At 40.3% G+C, this 26,390-nt stretch overlaps 3 protein-coding genes across 3 annotated transcripts; 1 reads left to right on the forward strand and 2 right to left on the reverse strand.

Moving 5' to 3' along the window:
* On the reverse strand, positions 1-1,219 carry LOC106088651 (SWI/SNF-related matrix-associated actin-dependent regulator of chromatin subfamily E member 1; the record flags this gene model as incomplete). Its single annotated transcript, XM_013254265.2, is given in 1 exon segment — positions 1-1,219. A coding segment is annotated over 1 exon segment (1,083 nt). The 5' UTR covers positions 1,101-1,219.
* A 1,494-nt stretch (positions 1,220-2,713) lies between these two features.
* Positions 2,714-3,441, forward strand: LOC106088641 (frataxin homolog, mitochondrial). Its single transcript, XM_013254253.2, has 2 exons — positions 2,714-3,040; positions 3,104-3,441. Exons 1-2 carry the CDS (start codon positions 2,738-2,740, stop codon positions 3,362-3,364), a joined length of 564 nt encoding a protein of 187 aa, XP_013109707.2. The 5' UTR covers positions 2,714-2,737; the 3' UTR covers positions 3,365-3,441.
* On the reverse strand, positions 3,407-4,757 carry LOC106088640 (uncharacterized). The gene is made up of 2 exons (XM_013254252.2): positions 4,606-4,757; positions 3,407-4,539 (listed from the first exon to the last, which is right to left on the reverse strand). The coding sequence occupies exons 1-2, from the start codon at positions 4,727-4,729 to the stop codon at positions 3,413-3,415; spliced, it is 1,251 nt and encodes a 416-aa protein (XP_013109706.2). The 5' UTR covers positions 4,730-4,757; the 3' UTR covers positions 3,407-3,412.
* Between the last annotated feature and the right edge of the window lie 21,633 nt (positions 4,758-26,390).

The following is a 26,390-nucleotide window of genomic DNA, read 5'->3' on the forward strand; positions in this document are numbered from 1 at the left end:
GAGCTTCCTTTTTCGCCTCACCTGCGGTGGGTTGCAGCTGGTGCCCCAGCGGCACCCACACCTGTGCCAGCTGTTGCAGCTACTGGACCACCCATAGCCGGTAATTTATTTGCAGCAGCATTATTAGGATCTTCTGAGGAACGCTGACGTTTCATTTCTTCATACATCTTTTGCACCATTTTCTGGAAAGTCTCATCATCAACAGCAGGTTTGCAGTGACGCTTCAATTCCTCTTGAAAGGCTAAACTGGATTCCATCATGCGTTGTTTCTTGGCCTCGAATTTTTCTTCCATTTGTTGCAATTCTGCTTCCAACTTAGTCTGGTGCATAGTCAACGAGCTGACCTGTCGCTTTAGCACCTGCATGCGTTGCGTAGTCACCACGGATCGAACATCTGGTACTACCGCATCGGAGAATATCTCATTGATTAAACGATGATTACGCAAATAACGTGCATAGGCTACATGCTTAAAGGAGTAGCCTTCATCAGGATCATCTTCATCTTCTGCAGGCTGTATATCAATGCGTCTTTCCTGTTGACCTTTGCCTCCACCGCCTCTCGAGGGTGTTTCATGGATATCGCCATCCACCTTGGCCTTACTTTTAGCTGCCAAATAGGCCTGGTAAGCCGGAGAGTTGTGGTAGGATTTTAAGGTTTTTTCATATTCAGCCTTATCGGCTTCATATTCATCGACGAATTCCTGCTTTTCTGCATCAGTCAATTGTTTCCACATTGCTCCTATCTTCTTTCCCAATTCCCATAGCTTCAAATCTGGATGTTGTGCTTTCACAGAGTCCCATATTTTCTTTGAATATCTCATATAGGGCAATATGGGTTTCTCTGGTGGCTTTGGAGGTTTGGGGGCACGGCTTTCAGACTGATTTTTACTTGAAGAAGATTTGCCCGCTTTCTGTGGCGTAAACGCCGGATTGCTGTAATTACTATGAGTAAATATAGGAGTATTATCTTTATTGCGTTCCGACGCCGAACCAGCACCAGAGGAGCGAGACCGGCCACCACCACTGCTGCCGGTGCCACCAGAAGCCGGTGTTGAAGGTGGAGCAGGGGCAATTTGTTTATAGTTACTTGGTAAAGACATTGTATGTCTTCCAAAAGTTTAGTTTAATTAAATAAGTTGCTTGAATTTGCAAATTTTTCACTTTCTAGCCGCAAACACCACAATTTTCTCCACTACACAGAAAATCCCTTAGCTGTCAATTGACGACGCTATTAATCTATTACTATTTCACACTGTCAACATGACTGCTAAGGAGAAGGGTGTTGCCAGATGTGTTTTGGAAAATAATGGTTACTTTAGACGATATAGGATCCTGTTTGTGGATGTCGAACAATAGTCCAGACAAACAAACGGCAATCGTTCGAAATCGAATCTTCTTTGATTTCGAACGATTGTCGAATTAAATGTTTCGCCTGCACATACGTAAGTCAATGTTTTCATTTTCACATCCTAATCTACTACAAATTTGTATGTAGAATTGCGCAACTACCCCCAGCACGAAATAGCTGCCCATAGAGCACCACACGGGCTGGAACTTTGAGGTCCAGTCTGCTGATGTTTTCGGATGGGTTATTAAACGATCCGTGTCAAATTTTGAACAAATATGTGCAAACTGTAATAACTACGGTTCACAAATAACAACATTATTGCAAATTATACAAAATCTGACGAACATATATATTAGAGCTATGTCTAATTCTGAACCGATTTCGAGCGAACTTCTTAGATAATGTGGTAGTTGTTGGGGAAAGCGTTGTCCAAAATTTTGGTAAAATTGATCAAATAATGCGCTTGCAGTGGCTCTTGGAGTGGAAATCAATATAACTGCTATATTTAAACCTGAATCGATTTCCATGAATTTCTCCAGTAATGTCGAAAGTCGTAAGAAAATCCCTCCTGCCAAATTTCGAGAGAATCGGTTAACAAATGAGCACTTTATTGCAACAGTTCTCAAAATCAGATGAAGATATTTATGGGAGCTATATCTAAATCTGAACTGATTTCGAACAAACTTCTCAAATAATGTGGCAGTCGTCGGGGACAGCCTTGTGCAAAGTTTTGGCAAAGAAAAATGCGTTTGCAGTGGCTCTAGGAGTGAAAATCGGGTGACATTTATATATGAGAGCTATATATAAATCCGAACCGATTTCTATGAAATTCACCAATAATATCGAAAGTTATAAGAAAATCCTTTCGGCCAAATTTCGAGAGAATCGGTTAACGAACGACCATTTTATTCCATTATTACTGCAAATCTGACGAACATATATATGGGAGCTATATCCAAATCTGAACCGATTTTTTCCACTTTCAATAGGTTTCGTCTCTAGGCCGAAAAACATGCCTGTATCAAATTTAAAGACGATCGGACTAAAATTGCGACCTGTACTTTGAACACAAATTAACATGGACAGACGGACATACCTAAATCGAATCAGAAATTGATTCTGTGTCGATCAGTATACTTATCAATGGGTCTTTTTCTCTTCCTTCTGGGTGTTACAAAAAAATACAAAGTTGTATTACCCTGTACCACAGTAGTGGTGTAGGGTGTAAAAACGTAATAATTTGTATCCAACAAATCTCATGATGTATATATCCCAATGACCCTTGCAATTATTTCTCTGCAATCTCTTACAATTTCTCTTAAAATTTTATGTTGGCAACATAGATGACAAAATGTCAAACAGCTGTTTTATAATTCGAAAAATAAAAAAATGTACGGCCGGCTAGCAGCAAATTTTTTGCTTAGGAATATAGCAAAAAATCAAAGAAATTTGAGATATTTGTCTGTAATAAAATGCTGCAGTTTACCCCGGACCATTGTTGCAACAAATTATACAGCACCACAACGTAAATACTCATCCACAAAACAGCCCACAGAGCATGTAGTCGATTCTATACTCGATCATGCAACATATGAACGGGTATGTGCCGAGACCTTAGATGGGCTAAATGACTACTTTGAGCAATTGATGGAAAGCATTGACAATATACCAGGCAGTGATTTGGCTTATAGTGTAAGTTTGCTGTGATTTTGTTTTGGGGTATTCATATTGTTTTTGTTTTTTGGTTTTGTAAAGGATGGTGTCTTGACTGTTAACTTGGGCGAACATGGCACCTATGTTATAAATCGCCAAACACCTAACCGTCAAATATGGTTAAGCTCACCTACCAGTGGTCCTAAGCGTTATGATTTTGTGGGCGAATCATCAGGTGCAACTGGCAAATGGATCTATCGTCATAATAGTCAGTCATTACATGAACTTTTGCAGCTAGAATTACAAAAAGTTTTCGAAACCCAAAAACTAGAATTCGAAGATTTACCATTTGGCGGCAGATGAAATGACATAGGATTTAATTTTAGAACAATTCAAACAAGGTAATAAAAATCATAATGCTGGAGGCATTCTTTTAATAAGTTCTTGTAAGTGTAAATTTATATTCTCTAGTGCTAATTGTTGTTGTTTGAATTGTCGGTCGAGCAAGGCCATTTGTTCACGATGCCTTTTTTCTTGTTCTATGTTGAATAGTCTTAAGGTCATGCTTTCTGCCTGGGAGGAGTCGGACAGAGAGACAGATTGGTTATGAATTGCAACAGATGGTGAATAATCTAAAAGAGTATCTTCTAAACCCGTAGGCTTTTGTTTAGTTGGTGGCTGCTCGTCATCTTTGTTTTTCTTAATTTCGGCTATGTTCCTTTTTAAATTGTATTTAACCTTTTGAGCTTTAATTGGGTATTCTTTTACACTTGGAGTGTTATTGGAAGAGTTGGTATTTTGTATTACTTGTGGCTTAACGTTTGGTGCTTCTTTCATAGCCACCACCATGTTGATAAATTCATGCTCCTTGTGAACAATTTCTTCACTTTGAAAATTTGAGTTGTGCTCCTCCTCAATTTCGCCCTCTTTTTCACTGATATCAAAGACTATAAGATTTTCATCTTTGTAAAGGGTTTTATGGGGGCTACTGCTGTTGTTATTTGTCACTCCTCCATCGACTAAAACAGATTTGGAAGGGTCATCGTATATATTATGAAGTTCATGGAAATACTCAAAATTGTCCACATCTTCTGCAGAGTTAAGAGCAAAATATTGTGCTCTTAATGTGGCATATTTCCTTTGTAATTGTTGTGCCCCAAACTCAAAAAATCTTTCTTGCATTTCGCTGGCAATCTGAAGCCAAAATTGGCGGAGAGCCTTTTTGGAAATATTTCTTTCTGGTAGTTGGTCATATTTAGCTTTATACAAATCCAATAGGCAATGTATGGCATTGGGATAGAATATATCATCTGTTGGTGCGTCATCATCTTCAACCAACTGGACATTGGTTTCATCGAGATATTCAATGTTTTCTATTTCCAATTCCTGTTCAACACCATCATGATTTCTGAGGGAATTTGATGTGTGCGGAATTTCTATGACGACGGGCGGATGGACTGAGCGTTTTTGAGGCTGTATGTATTGCACTGTAACTTTGGCATTGTTTTGCGCGACAGTCACTGGTCGAGGATGTATTTCTGCAAAGAGGGTAACATATGTACAATATATGAACAATTGTTTGGATTTCTTGTAGTTATTATTACCTTTTATTTGTTTCAGACGTTGTCTTTTTCGTAGCATAGTTGAATTTCTTGATTTCTTCAGTTTTGTAAACAATGCAAGCACAGAGTTGCTAAAATAGGTATAACCAGGGTTGCTGCTTTTCATTTTTTTTTGCACAGGGTGTAACCAAATGAATTAGAAGTATGTTTTCATACCGTTATCTTTAACAGATGCATTCAAATTGTCAAATTTGTTACTCGGTTGTTGTTGTTGTTTTGGCAGTTTATTATGCCCTCCACCATAAGATGGGGGGTATACTAATTTCGTCATTCTGTTTGTAACTACTCGAAATATTCGTCTGAGACCCCATAAAGTATATATATTCTTGATCGTCGTGACATTTTATGTCGATCTAGCCATGTCCGTCTGTCCGTCCGTCCGTCTGTCTGTCGAAAGCACGCTAACTTCCGAAGGAGTAAAGCTAGCCGCTTGTAGGGCGGTTGGTATTGTAAATGGGCCATATCGGTCCATGTTTTGATATAGCTGTCATATAAACCGATCTTGGGTCTTGACTTCTTGAGCCTCTAGAGTGCGCAATTCTTATCCGATTGGGATGAAATTTTGCACGACATGTTTTGTTATGACATCCAACAACTGTGCCAAGTATGGTTCAAATCGGTTCATAACCTGATATAGCTGCCATATAAACCGATCTTGAGTCTTGACTTCTTGAGCCTCTAGAGTGCGCAATTCTTATCCGATTAGAATGAAATTTCGCACGACGTGTTTTGTTATGATATCCAACATCTGTGCCCAGAATGGTTCAAATCGGTTCATAACCTGATATAGCTGCCATATAAACCGATCTTGGGTCTTGACTTCTTGAGCCTCTGGAGGGCGCAATTCTTATCCGATTTGAATGAATTTTGGCCCGACGTTTTTTGTTATGATATCCAATAACTGTGCCTAGTATGGTTCAAATCGGTTGATAACCTGATAAAGCTGTCATATAAACCGATCTTAGGTCTTGACTTCTTGAGCCTCTAGAGTGCGTAATTCTTATACGATTTGAATGAAATTTCGCACGACGTGTTTTGTCATAATATCCAACATCTGTGCCAAGAATGGTTCAAATCGGTTCATAACCTGATATAGCTGCCATATAAACCGATCTTGGGTCTTGACTTCTTGAGCCTCTAGAGTGCGCAATTCTTATCCGATTTGAATGAAATTTCGCACGCCGTGTTTTGTCATGATATCCAACATCTGTGCCAAGAATGGTTCAAATCGGTTCATAACCTGATATAGCTGCCATATAAACCGATCTTGGGTCTAGACTTCTTGAGCCTCTAGAGGGCGTAATTCTTATCCGATTTGAATGAATTTTTGCCCGACGTGTTTTGTTATGATATCCAACAACTGTGCCAAGTATGGTTTAAATCGGTTCATAACCTGATATAGCTGTCATATAAACCGATCTGGGATCTTGACTTCTTGGGCCTGTAGAGGTCGCAATTATTATACGATTTGCCTGAAATATTGTACGACGGATTCTCTCATGACCGTCAACATACGTGTTTATTATGGTCTGAATCGGTCTATAGCCCGATACAGCTCCCATATAAATCGATCTCTCTATTTTACTTCTTGAGCCCCCAAAGGGCCCATTCTTATTCGAATTGACTGACATTTTACGCAGGTCTCCAACATATAATTTAATTGTGGTCCAAACCGGACCATATCTTGATATCGCTCTGATAGCAGAGCAAATCTTTTCTTATATCCAATGGTAAGCGGTCGTTCTCCAAGGACTACATTCACCCGGTAGCCATTTACCGCATCTGCTACCGTGTCTGCATGAATGTTGTTCAGACCCGCTTGATATGCCGCTTGATCTAGAGGTTCTCTCTTGTAGCGCTGGACCTCACGCTCTAGATCGTGTAGATCAACCTTAAGGCTTCTGGGCGGTGGGTATCTATCCACAAGATGATGATTTGGATGATTTCTGCGATAACAGCCCAAAAGGTATTGCTTAGACAGCATGTAGTTATGTCTTCGCACTGGTAGGATCTTTGTCTCCTGATGGAGGTGGTCCACATGAGAACTGAGGAGACAGCCCGTCGCAGTTCGGAGGCCGGCATTCTGACAGGTGTGAATATAATTCCACCGCGTGTCACAAAGCTGACAGGACCACATTGGCGCTGCATAACCTACCACAGACGAGCCAATTGCTTTGTACGTGGTCAACAAGGTTTCTTTGTCTGCACCCCAAGTGCTGTCAACAAGTGACTTGAGGACGTTGTTTCTACTTTTGACTTTATCGCAAATTGCTGTGGCATGTGGGGAGAATGTGTAAGAGCTGTCATATGTGACGCCAAGTATTTTGGTGGTCGGAATCATTTCTCCATCGACCATCACACTCAGCTAATCATTCACCTCACGCGTATTTCTAGTGAACAATGTAGCTGAAGATTTGGTGGCAAATACCTTTAGATTTCTTGCAGCGAAATATGAAGCAAGTTTCTTGAGGTAGACGTTCAACCTATCGCAGATGTGAACAATTGGTTGGGGGCCTGATGCCATGATCGTACAATCGTCCGCATATGATACGATCTCTATGCCGTCTGGAGGGGGTGGAATGGAGGATAGGTAGAGGTTAAACAGTGCCGGACATATCGTCGAACCTTAGGGGACTCCCTGTTTCACTCTACGATGCTTCGACTTCTTATACCTAAAACCACATAGATAATTCGCGACCCCGCCTTTCAGGCCTGGCCGGAGGGACGTATTGACGATTTCCTCAAATAATTTTGCATGGCTGACCGTTTTGAATGCCTTCGATAGATCCAGTGCCACGAGGACCGTCCTTTCACATGGACTGGGCTGATTGAAGCCACTGCAAATGTGTGGGGTGATGGCATGCAAAGCTGTTGTTGTGCTATGCAGTCTTCGAAATCCATGTTGATGCTCGGCGAATGGAAATTCTCCTACGAAGCTGAGGAGGAGTAATGCCTCAAGCGTCTTTGCCACTGGTGAGAGAAGGGAGATCGGTCTGTAGGACTTCCTCAAACTCGGGTCCTTTCCAGGTTTCAGTAGCGGGTTCACTCTGCCCATTTTCCAGACATCGGGAACTATAAGAGTGTTCAAAGACAGGTTGAGGACAGTAGTAAGGTACTCAACTCCGATTCTTCAACGTCAATGTAGATATTCCGTCGGGGCCCAACGCCTTAGATGATTTGGCGCCACGGATAACATTCGTAACTTCGCCCACGGTAAAATGTGATGGCTGTTTATCGGCTCGGAGACCACGTATACGGCGGATGGCTCTCCTCCTTCTCCTCACTCTCGGGATGCACAATAAATTGACGGTTGAACAACCTGGCGCATCTCTTCGGATCAGTCGCGGTTATTTCGCCAAAAGTGACTGAGGTCCTATCATCCCGTCTACCGGGGTTCGAGAGTGACTTAACAGTAGACCACAGCTTGCCTACACCGGTACCTAAGTTACATTTATCCAAGTGTTCCAGCCACAAACTCCGTTTATGTACGTTGACTACCCTGTTTAGATTGGTGGGGACTGTCCTGCACGAGGTTGTGCATTAAATAGAAGAATCCTTCGATGCCAAAACGTCCACACTGGCGGTATGCATTGACATTGAGGGGTCTTTTAACAATTTGCGGACCGACACACTGATCCAATCCTTAGAACAGAACCGCGTGGACCCGGTCCTTAGAGACTGGATAAACCATATGCCAAGGAACAGGTGGATAAATTGTGTGTCGCATGGCATAAATATAAGGGAGAAAGTGGCACAGGGCACGTCACAGGGACACGTCCTATGGGTGACCATCATAAATGACCTATTACGGATGCTGACTGAGGAGCAGAGATGGTCCGTAAGACGATTTTTTAGGTTTCCGACTGTCAAAAAGTTGTAAAAGTCGAAAACGTCGTATACTTGTATAAAACGTAGAAAAAGTCGCAAACGTCATAAACCTTAATAACTCAGTGTAAAAGTTTATTTTTAACAAATATTATTGTCACTTATTTGTTGTATATAGAAGAGTTTATATGTAAAAAATTTTCGCAATAAAAGAAATATTAAGTTTTTTTTTTAATTTTTGCATTTACATTTTTCACACAATAAATTGGAAATATACGCAAATTTCAAGTCAATTTATAAAGTAACGTTTAAGGATTTTTTTGTGAAGCACAAAATCAATAAATTATTAGTTTTCATCAATTATATTTAGAAATTGCAATTATTTTATATCCTTTTGCAAAATTATTTGCTTCTCCCGTTTTAATTTGCTTTTTGAAAGCTGTTGTAAACGACATATGTTAAAAATGCATGACATCTGAGGAAGTGTCAAGTGAAACGGTACATGGAGTGTTAATACTTATGCCAAAATTTTTAGTTAATCAGATCAAAAATTCGACAAATTTTCGTTCGAATTTTTTTTTCTGTCAGAAACCTAGTTTTTTGGCTAGGTTTACGACGTTTTCGACGTATGTAATATACGTCGGAAATGTATGTCATATACGTCACTGTTTTTGACAGGCCATCTCTGCTGAGGAGGGATTTAAGCTCGTCTGCTACGCAGACGATGTTATAATACTCCCACTTTTCTAAATGTGCCTTGTTTTTTTTTCTTATGATCACATGCAATTTTAAGGAAAGGCAAAAGTCGGGCGGTGCCGACTTCATACTACCCTACACCTACCCTATAAATAAAAAAGGGGGGCTACATCTAATCCTTAACCAATTTTGATGGACCTCGGCGGATGTATACAGATAGATTATTAAAATTCCTGTATCAAATTTCGTGTAAAGCAAATATGTTCAAAATGTAATGACTACGGTTGACAAATGTCAACAAATTACCCAAAATCTGACGAACATATACATGGAAGCTATATCTAAATCTGAACCGATTTCGAGCAAACTTTATGGATATTGTGGAATTCGTCGAGGAAAGCATTCTACAAAATGTTGGGAAGATTGGTCAATAAATGCACTTGCAGTGGGTCTAGGAGTGAAAATCGGGCGATATATATTTATATGAGAGCTATATCTAAATCTGACCCGATTTCTATGAAATTCACCAGGAATTCACCGAGTGTCATAAGAAAATCGCAATCAAATTGCGAGTGAATCAGTTAACAAATTACCATTTTATTGCTTTATTACTCCAAATCGGACGAACATATATATGGCACCTATAACCAAATCTGAACCGATTTTTTTGAAATTCACCAGAAATATTGAGAGTCATAGGAAAATCCTTCCTACCAAATTTCAAGAGAATCGGTCAACAAATGACCATTTTATTGCTTTATTACTCCAAATCGGACGAACATATATATGGGAGCTATATCCAAATCTGAACCGATTTGTATAAAATTCACCAGTAATATTGAGAGTCATAAGAAAATTCTTCCTGTCAAATTGCGAGTGAATCGGTCAACAAATGACCATTTTATTGCTTTATTACTCGAAATCGGACGAACATATATATGGGAGCTATATCCAAATCTGAACCGATTTGTATAAAATCCACCAGGAATACCGAGAGTCATAAGAAAATCCTTCCTACCAAATTTCAAGAGAATTGGTCGACAAATGACCATTTTATTGCTTTATTACTCCAAATCGGACGAACATATTTATGGCACCTATAACCAAATCTGAATCGATTTTTATAAAATTCACCAGTAATATTGAGAGTCATAGGAAAATCCTTCCTACCAAATTTCAAGAGAATCGGTCGACAAATGACAATTTTATTGCTTTATTACTGCAAATCGGACGAACATATATATGGGAGCTATATCCAAATCTGAACCGATTTGTATAAAATTCACCAGTAATATTGAGAGTCATAGGAAAATCCTTCCTACCAAATTTCAAGAGAATCGGTCAACAAATGACCATTTTATTGCTTTATTACTACAAATCGGACGAACATATATATGGGAGCTATATCCAAATCTGAACCGATTTGTATAAAATTCACCAGTAATATTGAGAGTCATAAGAAAATTCTTCCTGTCAAATTGCGAGTGAATCAGTTAACAAATGACCATTTTATTGCTTTATTACTGCAAATCGGACGAACATATATATGGCAGCTATAACCAAATCTGAACCGATGTCTATTAAATTCACCAGGAATACCGAGAGTCATAAGAAAACCCTTCCTACCAAATTTCAAGAGAATCGGTCAACAAATGACCATTTTATTGCTTTATTACTGCAAATCGGACGAACATATATATGGTAGCTATATCAAAATCTGAACCGATTTTTTTGAAATTCACCAGTAATATTGAGAGTCATAGGAAAATCCTTCCTACCAAATTTCAAGAGAATCGGTCGACAAATGACCATTTTATTGCTTTATTACTGCAAATCGGACGAACATATATATGGGAGCTATAACCAAATCTGAACCGATTTTTTCCAATTTCAATATGCTTCGTCTCTAGGCCGAAAAGCATTGCCATACCAAATTTGAAGACGATCGGATGAAAATTGCGACCTGTTTGTACACAAATTAACATGGACAGACAGACGGGCAGACAGACAGACAGACGGTCATAGCTAAATCGAATCAGAAAGTGATTCTGTGTCGATCGGTAGCGACTACTGGGATAGACCCACCCTCTTCCTTTTGGGTGTTACAAACAAATGCACTAAGTTATAAAACCCCGCACCACAGTAGTGGTGTAGGGTATAAAAACGCTCCAATCCACAATTTAAAATTTAATACCAAAAACTAAACCTTGTACTATGGCTCTTAAGTGCAGCATTAAAATGCATTTCAAAAATTGCTAACCAACCAACTGGTAGATTATGGCAACTGCCTCCAACAAATTTTCCAACCGTGCCATATTTAATGGAATTGAGTGCAAAGGACATTTTTTGGGATATGGCATAGTTTTTCATGGTCTAGCTTTTAGTCATTTGTGGATTTGTGTGTTTGTATGTGTGTACATATACCAAGGGTTATTAGCTTTATAATGTGAAAATACATGTCATCTGTGGTCAATGGCTGGTTTCCTAGCATTCGCTTTGGCTTTAGCTGAAACATGAAATAATAATACAGCTATGCTGCAGAGGCGAACGGATGTGTCCGCTATTCATGCAGTGTGTCGTGCCGTGTCGTATCGTATCGTTCTTTCATACAAAGTGTTAACGGTGTAATTTTTTTTGTGTATGGTGGTGTATTGGATACAAATTTGTATAGTTTAACGTTACGTTTGTATAGCTATCTAAAGATGGAATAACGATGGTCATATGATAATGCTTGTAAATTCATTACTTTGAAGGTTAAGTTTGAGTCATTTGAAGGTTAAGTTGAGTTCATGTTTTGTGAATTTTTTTTTCCTAACTGGCAAAAATTTTGAAAAATTTCTCCTTAAGACTTTTAAGATCAGCGCTTGGTATGTACCAGAGGCCATCGTAGCGTAGAGTTTAGCATATACGCCTTTGACGCTGAACATAAAAAAATTTTTTTAGTGATGGTTTTCTACTCCTAATGCTGGCGACATTTGTGAGGTACTATGCCTTGCATAGAAGCCATGTAATAACTTATCCTCCCATTGTGGTACTCTAGAGAGAAAAGGGGAAGAAAATAATGTGAGTCCTTGTACTAGAGGTTATACACGAATAAATGAAAAAACAGGAGGTGTGGACAAACCCGAGCGGGGGATGTAGAACCGCTCGTCCTTACGCAAGCACGGATCTACCTACGCCGGAGCCTGTGGCACCCCCCTGTCGGAACCATCGGTTCCCCCAACAACCTCAGGAGAGATACCAGGGGTACGTTCGCAAGTTCACTCGGATCACAGTAGAAAACGGCTCCCCAGAAAGGAGAGCCTACGTCTCTGCAGACCCGGACAGGAACACAGCAAGTGCTCAATAGTCTCCTCCTCATTCTCATCGAGTCAACTCCTACAGAAGTCATTGTGCGGTATTCCCATGCGAGCCGCCATGCGGCCTATGGCACAGTGTCCGGTTATGAGCCCTGTCAAAGTACTCATCGACCTCTTATCGAACGCCAGCAACTCCCTCGTCCTCGTGCGGTTGATGACCGGCCATAGCGCCTTCGCAGTCAGGCAACCATCTACCGTGTCCCACTTCGCCACCGACGTCGCCCTGGCCATCCCTTCTACTGTGTTCAGTAGCTCGAGAAATGGCAGGTAGGCAAGACCGACAACCTTGTTCCAGGTTTACTCCAGTGGATGAGAGGCTAGCAACAATCCGCATAAAGTTCAAATTCTTCAGCCTTATTTGCGGCCATGTCCCGACGGAAGATAAGGACGAACAGACCCAGGATATTTTTTTACGGGCGCCTAGAAAGAGAATATGACCGCTGTTTCGGCTATGATACTAAAATCGTTCTGATATTAAAAGATCACACGATAGACTGTCTCCCTCTCTGAAACCTCGTTTGGTATTGAACGGTTCTTCCGACTCATAAAATCTATAATCTCGTCGATCTTGCCTCGAAGACCGTTGCAATTCAATTTCAAAAATTATACACTTCGCGGCAATGGTCTGGCTGGGATGCTGGTGTTGCGTATATTGAAACACGGGAGAGGTCGGGGGTCACATAGTCCGATGACGAGGACGCAGAATGCGACGACGACGACGACGACGACGACGCTTGTGACCCACTGCTCTCTATGTTTGCACAGCACCTTGCAACAAGATCGGAAATGTACCCACTCCATTCACCGGTTACACTTTTCTGACACCGACGCCGACGCCGACCGATGATGGAGGCGGCTCTGGCAAACCGAACAGAACAATCGTTCTGGGAGATTTTATTTCGAAAATAGGGAAGGAAAATATCTTTGGCCAAACAGTCGGAAAATTTAGCCAACACGAAGAAACTTCCGACAATGGGTTGAGGCTAATGGGTAGTTAGCAGCATCAGATCTCAACATCGAAGGATACACACGGTCGAATGGCTGTCACCAGATCAAAACACGAGAAACGAGAAATAGATCATGTTGTGATAGATGGAAGGTACTCAACCAGCGAGTTAGATGTATAATCGATCCGAGGAGCAGAGGTTTACACACTTCTTAGTGTGGCGAGAAAAGTACGATCTGACACTGCACGGAAGCTGGACGTGGGAAAGCTGCATCCACAGCAGGTGGCAACGGCATACTCCACTCGGCTTACCCAATTGCTTGCAGACAGCTCTCCCTGTCCCGATATATAGCAGCGCAATGCAAACCATTGCCCACTCCATGAAAAGAGCCGCTACATCGGAACTTGGGTACCAACAGCCTTCCCCAAGGAACCCATGGTACGACCAGGTGTGCTAAGAATGCGGCATACGGGTCAACATTACAGTCAGTAGCAACGGGCCAGTTGACCGAGAGGTATCGGAAGAAAAAGGGGAGAGGAGATTCGTCTTTTCCGCAAGAAGACGAAGGAAATGGAAAGACGTGAGTGTGAGCGAATGGCGATTTTCAGGAGCCAAAAATTCTACCAGAGAATTAAACAGCAAACCAATGGCTTTGGTACAGGCACATTCTCCTGCAGAGACAAAGAAGGAAATCTGGTAACTGATACAGAGAGTGTGCTGAGAACATGGAAATAACACTTTTCCCAGCCGCTGGTGTCCGATAATAGTGGCCATAAATATACCGCAGAACCAATCCCTAAAGGTGGCATAGAATTTATACCACCTAGTCAAAACGAGGTCTACGCAGTAGTTACCCGACTGAAAAACAGTAAGAAGCCGATGGGTTGTCGCCTGAACTGTTTAAGACTGGAGGTGACACGCGAATGCATCAACTCGTCTGCGCAATTTGGCCAAAAGAACGCAAAACCGATGATTGGAACCTCTGCATACTATGTCCCGTACACAGAAAGGAGACAAGACGGAATGTGCCAACTCCAGAGGAATAAGTCTCCTTCCCCCATCGCATACATGATACTATCGAGCGTACTTTGTGAAAAATTAAAGTCAAAGATATAATTGGGCCCTTTCAGTGTGGCTTCAGGACTGATAAATCAATCATAGACCAGTTATTTACACTGCGCCAAATCCTGGAAAAGACCCGAGAAGGACAAATCGCCACCTTCCATCTTTTCGTTGACTACAAAGCCGCCTTCGACAGACCTATACGTTCAAGGTATTTCAAACCATATCCGAAATTGATGCGACATTGCAGGATGACACTTGTTGATACACGTTCCCCACTAAGAATATGAAAATAATCTCTCCGAACCGTTCAATACCAAACGAGGTTTCGGACAGGGAGACAGCCTATCGTGTGATCTTTTAAATATCCTGCTGGAGAAGATTATACGAAATGCAGATACTTGCCTACGACATCGATATTATCAATCGCAACCTTTGAAAGTATCGAAAGAGAATTCAAAAAAGTGGTTATGGCAATAAATAGAGATAAGACAAAGTGGATGACATTAACTCCTACAAAGCCCTGTAATCCCAATCAGATAAAGAAAATCGAGAAAAAATGTGAAACCACAACTTTAAGATAGTCAGCAACCTTATCTACCTCGGCACCGCCCTAATCGAATCAAACGACACCAGTTTTGAAATAAAACAAATCATAATATTGGTTAAGAGATGCTTTTCTTGGACTGAGCAAGCAGATAAGGACCAAATTCACCTCCCGACTGACAAAAATTACACTATACAAGACACTGATTCTATCCGTGCTATTATATTGCTCCGAAGCATGGGTACTAGCGAAAGCAGACAAATCAGTACTTGGAGTGTATGAGAGAAAAATCCTTCGTAAAATACATGAACCAGTTTGCTTTAATGGAGCATAAAGGCGTTGTATGAACCACGAGCTGCATGACGACGATAGCATAGTTACACATATCAAAATACAACCCCTGCTTTGGCTAGGTCATGTTGTCAGAATAGATGGAGGAGCTCCTGCAAAAAAGTCTTTTGAAGGCGACCATGAAAGATGTCTGGTATGTCTGGTGTGGCATTATACTCTCGACAACGGTGCCCTCTGCACTATGACTGAGAAGGTACAGTGTTGGGGCCATCGACGCACAGACCGACTAAAACCAAATTTAATGAAATCAGTTGGATATATCTAGTCATTATGTTTGTAATACCTTGAAATATTGATCTAGGACCCCATAAAGTACACATATTCACGATCGTCTTTTCATTCATTCATTCTGAGTCGATCTAGCCATGTCCGTCTGTCGAAATCACGATAGCGTAAATCTAGCCGCTTGAAATTTTGCACAGATACTTATTATTGTAGGTAGGTAGTTGGGGATTGGAAATGGGCCATATCGGTTCAGATTTGGATATAGATCCCCTATTAATTGATCCCCCGATTTGACTTCTTGAGTCCCTGGAATCCGCAATTTTTGTCCGATTTGGCTGAAATTTTGCACATTGTGTTCTGTTATGACTCTCAACAACTGTGCAAAGTACGGTTCCAATCGCTTAAGAACCTGATATAGCCCCCATATAAACCGATTTACCGATTTGACTTCTTGAGCCCATGGAAGGCACACTTTTTGTCCGATTTGGCTGAAACTTAGCATATAGTGTTCTGTTATGACTTCCAACAACTGTGTCAAGTACTGTTCGAATCGGTTAAGAAACTGATATGGCTCCCATATAAACCGATCTTGTGATTTGACTTCTTGAGTCCCTGGAAGCCATAATTTTCATCCGATTTGGTTTAAATTTTGCACATAGTGTTCTGTTATGACTCCCAATAACTATGCCAAGTATGGTCTAAATCGATCTATAAACTGATATAGCCCCCATGTAAACCGATCTCCCGATTTGACGTCTTGAGCCCCTGGAATCCGCGATTTTTATCCGATTTGGCTGAAATTTTGCACATAGTGTTCTACTATGATTCTCAACAACTGTGCCAAGTAAGGTACAAATCGGTCTATAACCAGATATAGCTCCTATATCTTAGCAGAATCCATGGGGGATGGTTCCCAATATTCGGCCCGGGGGAACTTAGCACGCTTTTACTTGTTTCTTAAGAATTTAAAGCCGATTGCTTTCTTTGCTTATATTTTTATTAACCATTACTGTCATTCCACTATCGTACAACTGTCTTCCATTGACTACAGGACTGTGTTGTTAATGTATTTGTTAGCCAGGTTAGGGGTTTTTTGAGTGTTGCTGCAATTTGCTACCTCTGATTATATATGGGGCCACTTGGCTAAAAGGTGCGAAAATTTGAAGCTTATTCCATACACAATGGCAAGTGTAGAAACTTCAGGCTAAGTAGCTGTGCATGAGTAATTTAATGGATGGAAATTCAAAATTATGCAGCTTTTGTTTTGTGTGCTCACCTGGTCTGTGCAAGTCCTTTCTAGCTTATCGAAGTATAAATGCTGGTATGGGCTATAGTGTTAATTATTAAGGGTTTGGGTAAACTGGTAAACTGGACGTTGTATGTGCATGCAATTTGTTGTAGGGCATATTTACAATGCCTGTGTGGTGCTTTGTTGTAGAGAGTGTACTATGGAAATAACGTTAAGTGGCAGAAGGGTTTTTGTTGACAAGATAAAATATTTTTAAATAATTTTTATATTTTCCTGTTTGAAATTGCGAAATATTTGGAAATTAAAGACTAAATGACTAAAAATAAAAACTTAAAAGTTTAGATGAATTCCATTTGATCGTTTAGCCAGAAAGCAATTGTCGGTGAATTTTATATCATACCAGCTGGCCCGCTCTGCTGCGTCTTCTATTACTTTATATGGAACAAAATTATCCTTTGAATATTTAATTCCTATAATTAAAGAGCTTTTAGTGAAATACCATGCCACGAAAATGGCATATGTATAACGCTTGACTAACAGTATAACAATATAAATGCCCTTATCTGAATTCCGTAAAATCCTCATTGATCTATGAATTCGCCCGGAGGGTTTCGGTTCATCTAAGTTCAGATTTTAGATGTATTCCATTCTTAAAAGACTTTATTGGAGCTCGATATTCCCATGGGAAGTTTGGGAGTGAGAAGGCTCCAAGTGTGGTGGTTGGTGGGTTTAAGGGTTGTCGTGGACCTTAAGTGTGTACTCCGGAAACTGGGTTTAAATTTCGTGCTCTACTCCCAAACACCTTTCATTTGGGCCTCATATTGCTTGCCATGATCGGTAAATATGTATGTCCGATTTAGGGGAGTTTTCGGGACACTAGTCCTGAAAAAATATCAACATCGTGCTCTTCTCTCAAATACCATTTATATGAATCCCATATTGCCATTGGTTTAAGGTGGCCAAGTACTTGGCCCCAAAATTGAATATCAAATGAGTTTTCAAATCACAAATACCTTTTATTATACCCCCCACTGTAGCATACGGGGGTATATTCATATATAGTCATTCCATTTGCAACACATCGAAATATCAATTTTCGACCCTTCAAAGCATATATATTTCGGATCGTCGTAAAATTCAAAGACGATTTAACAATGTCCGTGTGTCTGTCCGTCCGTCTGTTGTAATCACTCTACAGCCTTCAAACATTGAGATATTGAGCTGAAATTTGGCACAGATACGTCTTTTTGTTGCCCGCTGGTTATGTTCTTGAACGGCCCAAATCGGATCATATTTGGATATAGCTGCTATATAGACCGAACTGCCGATAAAGAGTCTAATGTCCATGAAATTTGAAACAGTGAGTAGTTTAAGGGTCGGACTATATTTATCGGACTATATTTATATATAGCTGCCATATATACCAATCTGCCGATAAAGGGTCTGAAGCCCATAAAAATATTTATTTATTACCCGATTTCGCTGAAATTTGAAAAAGTGGGTTATTTTAAGCCTCTCTACATCTGACCTAAATAAGGTTCAAATCGAACTATATTTAGATATAGCTGCCATATGGACCGATCTCCAGATAAAGGGTCTGGAGCCCATAACAGCTTTATTTATTATACGTTTTTGCTAAAATTTGAAACAGTGGGTAATTTTTAGCCTCTCAACATCTGACCTAAATATGGTTCAAATCGGACTATATTTAGATATAGCTGCCATATATACCGATCTCCAGATAAAGGGTCTGAAGCCCATAACAGCTTTATTTTTTAACCGAATTCGTTGAAATTTGAAACAGTGGGTAGTTCTCCGCCACACAACATAGGATCCAAATTGGGTTGAGATGGGACTATATTCAGATATAGCTGCCATATAGACCGATCTGCCGATAAAGGGTTTGAAGCCCATAAAAGCCCTATTTATTACCCGATTTCACTGAAATTTGAAACAGTGGGTAGTTTTAGGTCTCCCGATATCCATTCCAAATATCCGCTGCCATACAGTCCGATCTCCCGATAAAGGGTCTGAAGCCCATAAAAGCTTTATTTTTTTATCCGATTTCTTTGAAATTTGAAACCGGGTGTAGTGTTAGGCCACCCGCCATCCGACCCAAATATTGTAAAGTTCGGACTGTATTTAGATATAGCTGTCATATAGACCGATCTCCCGGTAAAGGGTCTGAAGCTCATAAAAGTTTTATTTTTTATCCAATTTTGTTAAAATTTGAAATACAAAGTTCAACAGTGACTTATATTTATTAGACCACTCAATGTCCGTGTCGAATTTGGGTGCATGAGTTATCCAATTTTCACCGGATTGTGATGAAAGGGGGTTTACATATATACCCGGTGTGGTGGGTATTTAAAGTTCGGCCCGGCCAAACCTAATGCCTTTTTACTTGTTTTAACCTCTTATTGCAATAGTTAGCGTCCGGTTTGGGGGTGGGTCCTTAAAACTATTAACATTGTGCTTTACTCTCTTTGAGCCCAAAATGTCTTGGTGAGCAAATGCGTTCTATTTGCGAGTTGCTAAGGGGGTGGGACGTCCTCTAGATAGTTGTTACCGAATGTTGATATCAGATTCGTGTTCTGCTCTAAAATACATTTTATGTGAGCCCCATATTGCAATGGTCAGCAAATACATTCTATTTGGGAGGTGTTATGGGGGTGGAGTGGCCCCATAGACACTATTCTGAAATTTTCATATCAGATTCGCATTCTACTTCCAAATACCTTTCATTAGAGCACTATATTGTCATGGTCTGTAAATTTGTCCTGTTTGGGGGGTGGGGGGATTGTTTCTTGGAGGGGCGGCCCCCTAAATACTTGGATATCAGATTCGTATTATCCTCTCAAAAACCTTTTATTTGAGCCTCATATTGCAATGGTCGATAAATATGTCCGATTTTGGGGTGTTTGGGGGATGGGGTCCCTCCCAATACTTGGTCCCACAATTGGATATCGGATGCGTTTTCTACTCTTAACCACCTATCATTTAAGTCCAATATTGTCGTGATTGGTTTTTAAATTTTTGTTTTAAGGTTACTATAAGAGGGCCTACAAAATTTCGCTTAAATCGCACGACCCATCTCCGAGATCTGGCGTTTCTAAAAATTAGGGTAAAGGGGAGGGTTCGACCCCCCCCCCAAAAAAAAAAAAAACATAAAATATATATATTCTTGATCGTCTCGACGTCGATTCGTGTTCTTCCGATTTAGATAGACCTCCCATATAAACCGATTTCCCGATCTGACTTCTTGAGTCCCAGTAATCCGCAATTTTTGTCCGATTTGGCTCAAATTTTGTGTTCTGTTATGACTATGACGTATAGTGTTCTGTTATGACTTCCAACAGCTATGTCAAGTATGGTCCGAATCGGTCCATATAAACCGTTCTCCCGATTTAACTTCTTAAGCCCTTACAAATCGCAATTTTTTCCAGAAATTTTGCACATAGTGGTCTGTTATGACTCCCAACAACTATGCCAAATACGGTCGGCAGATCAGTCTATATGGCAGCTATATCCAAATTTGGTCCGATCTGGACCATGTTCAGTTCAGACAATGAAATGCCTAGGGCAACTCACTGTTTCAAATTTCGCCTGAAATTTCGCATGTAGTGCTCTGTTAAGACTTACAACAACTGTGCAAAGTATGGTTCGAATCAGTCATTAACCTGATATAGCTCCCATATAAATAGATCTCCCGAGTATCATTGGCACTCAGTATTTAAACAAGAGCCAGTGCCATCTGACTCCTCAAGGAGATTCTCCTCTCGAAATCCGCATTGATATACCTGGACTAATTGTGAAACGTTGCTTTTATTCAGTTTAACTTTCGATCCAGTTTTACAAATGTCACGCCGCTGGACTTACTTGTGAGGACCTTTTTAAGGCTCCAGTTGTACTCTATGCCGAAAGTTCTATTCTATGGCTTGCTTAGATTGTGAAGATTCTTTCCCTTAAGTAGTAAATATTTTTACAATATCTAGTCTATTTGGATTGATTGCTCAGTTTTCTGATTTAAAGTTCAAACTATTCTTTGTTGTTGTGCTAATAAAATCTGTTTCGGTTTGACTTTTCCCATTAAACGTATACGCTATGAATCACCTTCATGTTGATCATACGTAACCAGTTCCTCTGCTATTTCACACACCACATTCAAAAAGCCAAAAATGACAGCAGTCCACTCAATTTGCACTGGATAATCTTGCCACATATAGTGGTTTGCTATAATAATCCTATATCCATATGTATGTGTCTACAGACAGAAACATTATTGCATACATTTATACATACATATAAACGCACTCACACATTTACTAACAAACACATGGATCATGGTGTCTCACTTACGATAATTGCTGCAATCGAACGCCTAAAAGTGGCCGAACATCAGATGCTATTTTAATGCACTTAAATATCGAAACAAAAAAAAATTATACCACCATCATCATTTGGTCATGTCCGTCCTTGGGTTGGCTTGCATAAAATTAATCCAGCAATAAATTGAAATCACTTGAACACTGGGTTATGCAGATGAACGAACATCAATCAATACTATACTCGCATACATACGTAGACGAACCTCTATAAAGTGATATTGTCTATAAGGGTGCATTCATGATTTCTTCAACAACCAAATTTTATTTCCTCGATTAAAAAAAAAGATCCCTGAGTTAGAAAAAAGGACATTGAGTTTAAATTTGAATCGCAAAGCACTCATTGATATGTGAGAAGTTTGACCCTGCTCGGTTCCTGGGCAAATGTTTACTCTCCTCCCAAATGCCTTTCATTTGAGTCCTACATTACCCTATTGGTTAATATTTCCTGTTTAGAGGGTGGGGTGACCACCCAGACACTTGGTCTCAAAGTAAATATGAGCCTCGTGCTCTACTTTCAAATACATTTTCTATGAGGCACATATTGACATGATATGTAAATAAGGTCGGTAATTTCGTACTCTACTCCTAAATAGCCTTTCTATAAGTCACATATTACCATGGTCGGTAAATACGTCTGATTAGGGAAGTATCTTGGGGTGAGCGGCTCCTCAAACACATGAAAATTCGAATTACCAATCTCCGATATTTGGTGTTTTTGGGGGTGGGATTTTTAGGGGAGGGATGGCACCTCAGACATTTCGACTCAAATATGGATATCAAATTCGTGCTCCGCTCCCAAATCCCTTTAATTTAAGCCCCATATTGCCATGTTCGGTAAATATGAACCGTTTGAAGTGTGTTTTGGGGCTGGAGCGTTCTTTACTCCCATAATATCGTTGATTTGAGCTCTATATTGTCTTAGTCGGAAATGAAGTTCAAAACACTTGGCACAACAATTAGACATCAAATTCGTTTTGCAAATAAAAATGCAAATTGCAAATTGCAAATTTTGCCCATGAACATTCCACTAAGGAACAGGGGCAAACTTCTCACATATCAAAGAGTACAGTCCGATTCAAGTTTAAGCTCAATGAGAAGGGGCCTCCTTTTTATAGCCGAGTGCGAAAGACGTGCCGCAGTGCGACACATTTTTGGAGAGAAGTTTTACATGGCATAGTACCTCACAAATGTTGCCAGCATTAGGAGGGGAAAACCACCGCTGGCAATTTTTTCTGATGGTATCGCCAGGATTCGAACCCAGGCGTTCAGCGTCATAGGCGGACATGCTAACCTCTGTGCTACGGTGGCCTCCAAATTCGTTTTTTACTCTCATATAACTTTCCTTTGAGTACCTTATAGTCATAATGGCTCAATTAACCTATTTGACGTATTTTTAGGAGGAAAAGTGCCATCTGGACTTGAATGCAAAATTTTACTGTCATATTGGTAATCTACTCCCAAATACCTTTCATTTGAGTCCTATATAGCCATGGTCAGCTAATATGCCCATTTAGGGGGTTTTGGCGATGGGGCGACCATTACTCGGACCTAATTTTTTAAGCCATATTTGTAATCTACTGCCGAATACTTTTCATTTGAGTCCCATATTGACTTGAACGTCGCACAAATCTGTTTAGACGAGTTTTGGGGTTGGGGCAGACCGCTGGGTACTTGGACCCCAATTTTAATACCATATTCGTTTTCTAGCCTCCAATACCCTTCATTTGATAGCCTTATTGTGCCTATCGGTTCACTTTTGGTTTTGGTTGGCGTTTTTGGGTTAAGGGGGGAGGGTTCGCCCCATTCCCATATTGAAAAATTATATAGTCCATGTTTCCTTCCAGACAAACCTACACAATCTGTGAAAATTTTAAGAAAATCTATTCAGTCGAGTCCCTTGTAGTCATAATTGGTCTTCTGCCCATTTGGGGCGTTTTTAGGGGGTGGAGCGACCCTTATACTTCGATCTGATTTTGTATGCCGGATTCGAAATCTGCCTCCGAATATCTTTCATTTGAGCCCCAATTTTAAGAAAATCGGTTCAGCCGAGTCGCGTATAGTCATAATTGGTCTTCTGCCCATTTGGGGCGTTTTTGGGGGGTGGGATGACCCCTATAGTTCGATCGTATTTCGTATGCCGGATTTGAAATCTACTCCCGAATACCTTTCATTTGAGCCCCATACCGACATGAACGTTCAATATGTCTGTTTGAGGGAGTTTTAGGGTTGGGGCAGCCCGATTCTAGTTTCCAATACCTTTCATTTGATACCCATATTGTGCCTATCAGTTCACTTTTGATTTTGGGTGGTGTTTTTGGCATAAGGGGGAGGGTTTGCTCCCTTTCGATATCGAAAAATTATATAGCCCATGTTTCCTTCCAGACCAACCTACACAATATTGGAAAATTTCGATACGGAACAAACAAACAAACCGAGTACCATATAGACATGATTGGCTATTGTGCCAATTTTGGGCGTTTTTGTGGGTGGTGGGGTGACCACCTATACTTCGACATGAATTTGTATACCAGATTCGTTATCTTCTCCCGCATACTTTTCATTTCATACCCATATTGTCCTTATAGGTCCACTTTTGATTTTGGGTGGTGTTTTTGGGGGGTAATGGGAAAGGGTCTGCCCCCTTCCGATATCAATAAATTATAAAGCCTATTCCTCCTTCCTGATTCGTAATCTACTCCTGAATACCTTTCATTTGTGTCCCATATTGTCATGATGGTCAAATAAACCTATTTTAAGTGGTTTTGAAGCTGGGCGGTTACTTGGACCCAACTTTTGGGGTAAGGGGGAGGCGCTTTCACAATTAAAAATCTTTTAGTAAAATACCATGCTACGAAAATAGTATATCGCTAGACTAACAGTTTAACAATATAAGTGCCTTATCTGAATCCCATATAATCTTTATTGGTCTACGAATTTAAGTTTGGATGTAAGGTGTACTCCATTCTTAAAATACTTCATTTCAACCCGATATTCTCATGATGTCTGATTTAGTGGTGTTTTCGGGGGAGAGGTGGTCCCCCAGATACTTGGCCCCGAAAAAATATCAGCATCGTGCTCTTCTCTTAAATACCATTTATTTAAACCCCATATTGCCATTGGCTTAAGAGGAGTTTACAGGATGAGGCGTCCCCCAAACACATGGCCCAAAAAAAAGGTTATCGAATGTTTTGGGAAAGGGATGATGCCCTGAATACATGATCCTACATTTAGATATCAAATTCGTTTTTACTCCCAAATACCTTTATTTGAGCCCCATATTGCGATGGACACTAAAAAATTGCTGATTGTGGGCTATTTTGGGAAAGGGGTAGACCCCCAGAAAATTGGTCCCGAAAGTGGGTATCAATTCTTGCTCTACTCCCCAATACCTTTCATTTAAGCCCCACATTGTCATGGTCGGTAAATATTCCCGATTTAGGGGTGTTTTGGGGAGTGGGTGGTCCCTAAAACACCAAGCCCGGAAAATATATCAGCAACGTGCTCTATTCTCATATATCTATATATATATCATTTATTTGAACCCCATATTGCCATTGTCCTCAAAATTGGATATCACATTCGTTTTCTAATCTCATTTAAAGTCCTTATTGCAAAAGTCAGCAAATATGTCCGGTTTGAGGTATTGGCCCTAAAAACTATTACTTTTTAGTTCCACTTTCTTTAAGACCCAAATTGTCTTGGTGTGAAAATACGTCCTATTTGGGGGTTGTTATGGTGGTTGGACGTCCGCTAGACAGTTTGCTCCTAATGTTGATATCAGATACGTGGTCTACTCCCAAATACCTTTAATTTGAGCCAAAGATTTCCATAATCGGCAAACATGACCGGCTTGGGGGTGTTTTGGGGGGATGGGCGGCCACTCAGTGAGTTGGCCTTGAAAATATATATCGGATTCGTGTTCCACTTTAAAAACCCTCTTGTTTGAGCCTCATATTGCAATAGTCAGAAAATACTTCCTATTTGGGTGGTGTTGTTGGGGTGGGATGGCCCCATAAACACTTTTCCCGAATATTGATATCAAATTCGTGCTTTACTCCAAAAGACCTTTCATTTGAGCCCCATATTGCTATGGTCATAAATTTGTCCCCTTTGGGGGATGTTTTGATGAGAGGCGGCCCCCCAAACACTTGGTCCCATATTTGGATATCAGATTCGTATTCTGCATTCAAATACCTTTTATTTAAGCCCCATATTCCCATGGTAAGTAAATAAGTCCAGTTGGGGGGGGGGGGGGGGGGGTTTTGGGGATATCAGATTCGTATTCTACTCGCAAATACCTTTCATTTGAGTCCCATATTACCATAGTCGATAAATATGTCCGATTTAGGGGTGTTTTGGGGCTAGGGGTGGTTCCCCTAGCACTTGGTCCGACAATTGGATATCAGATACGTTTTCTTATCCTAAATACCTTTCATTTGAGTCCCATATTGTCGTGATTGGTCTAAATATATGTTTGGTAGGTTTTAGGATGGGGCAGCCTCCCTAGGTACCCCATCCGAAATTTTGGATACCAAATTTTTATTTTAAGGGTACTATATGAGAGCACACTTAAATCGCACCACTCACCTCCGAGATCTGGCGTTTCTGAAAATTAGGATTAGGAGGGTAATAGTTCCGAGAATTTGATTTTTTGAGCCCCTTGTAAATATGATCTAAATGGGTGTATACCTGATATAGCTCCCATATAGATCAATGTCCCAATTTGACTATTGAGTTGATTGAGGTCGCAATTATTATTCGATTTTACCAAAATTGTCCACATGTAGGCATGTAAGAACTTCCATAATCCCTGGTGAGTATGGTTGAGTATGTTGTTATTTTCTTTTGAAAAATGATTAATGACCTTAACATGCGACCCACCCTTATGTATGCCATTTAAACTCACACACATGCAAGTATTTATCTACATAGGATAATGAATAGCTTTGCACATATCTCTTTTTGTTTTAATTTATAGAGTTTTCAGTTACAACAGGGCCAGTGAATTGGTATAATGGCATTCTCTGTAAAAGCGGAAATCGATATGGCAATTGATTACGTTTAATATCTGCCTTTTTGTCCTACTCAATTTAAAACACTTACATTGTTAACCAATTG

Source organism: Stomoxys calcitrans, chromosome 4, assembly GCF_963082655.1.
Source record: "Stomoxys calcitrans chromosome 4, idStoCalc2.1, whole genome shotgun sequence".
In the NCBI taxonomy this organism is placed as follows: domain Eukaryota; kingdom Metazoa; phylum Arthropoda; class Insecta; order Diptera; family Muscidae; genus Stomoxys; species Stomoxys calcitrans.

Bases quoted from the DNA above. Each gene is read 5' to 3' on its own strand.
- LOC106088641 (XM_013254253.2), top strand. From the start codon at position 2,738: ATGTACGGCCGGCTAGCAGCAAATTTTTTGCTTAGGAATATAGCAAAA. The intron at 3,041-3,103 runs GTAAGTTTGCTG...GGTTTTGTAAAG, and splicing joins GCAGTGATTTGGCTTATAGT to GATGGTGTCTTGACTGTTAA.
- LOC106088640 (XM_013254252.2), bottom strand. From the start codon at position 4,729: ATGAAAAGCAGCAACCCTGGTTATACCTATTTTAGCAACTCTGTGCTT. The intron at 4,540-4,605 runs GTAATAATAACT...CCCTCTTTGCAG, and splicing joins ACGTCTGAAACAAATAAAAG to AAATACATCCTCGACCAGTG.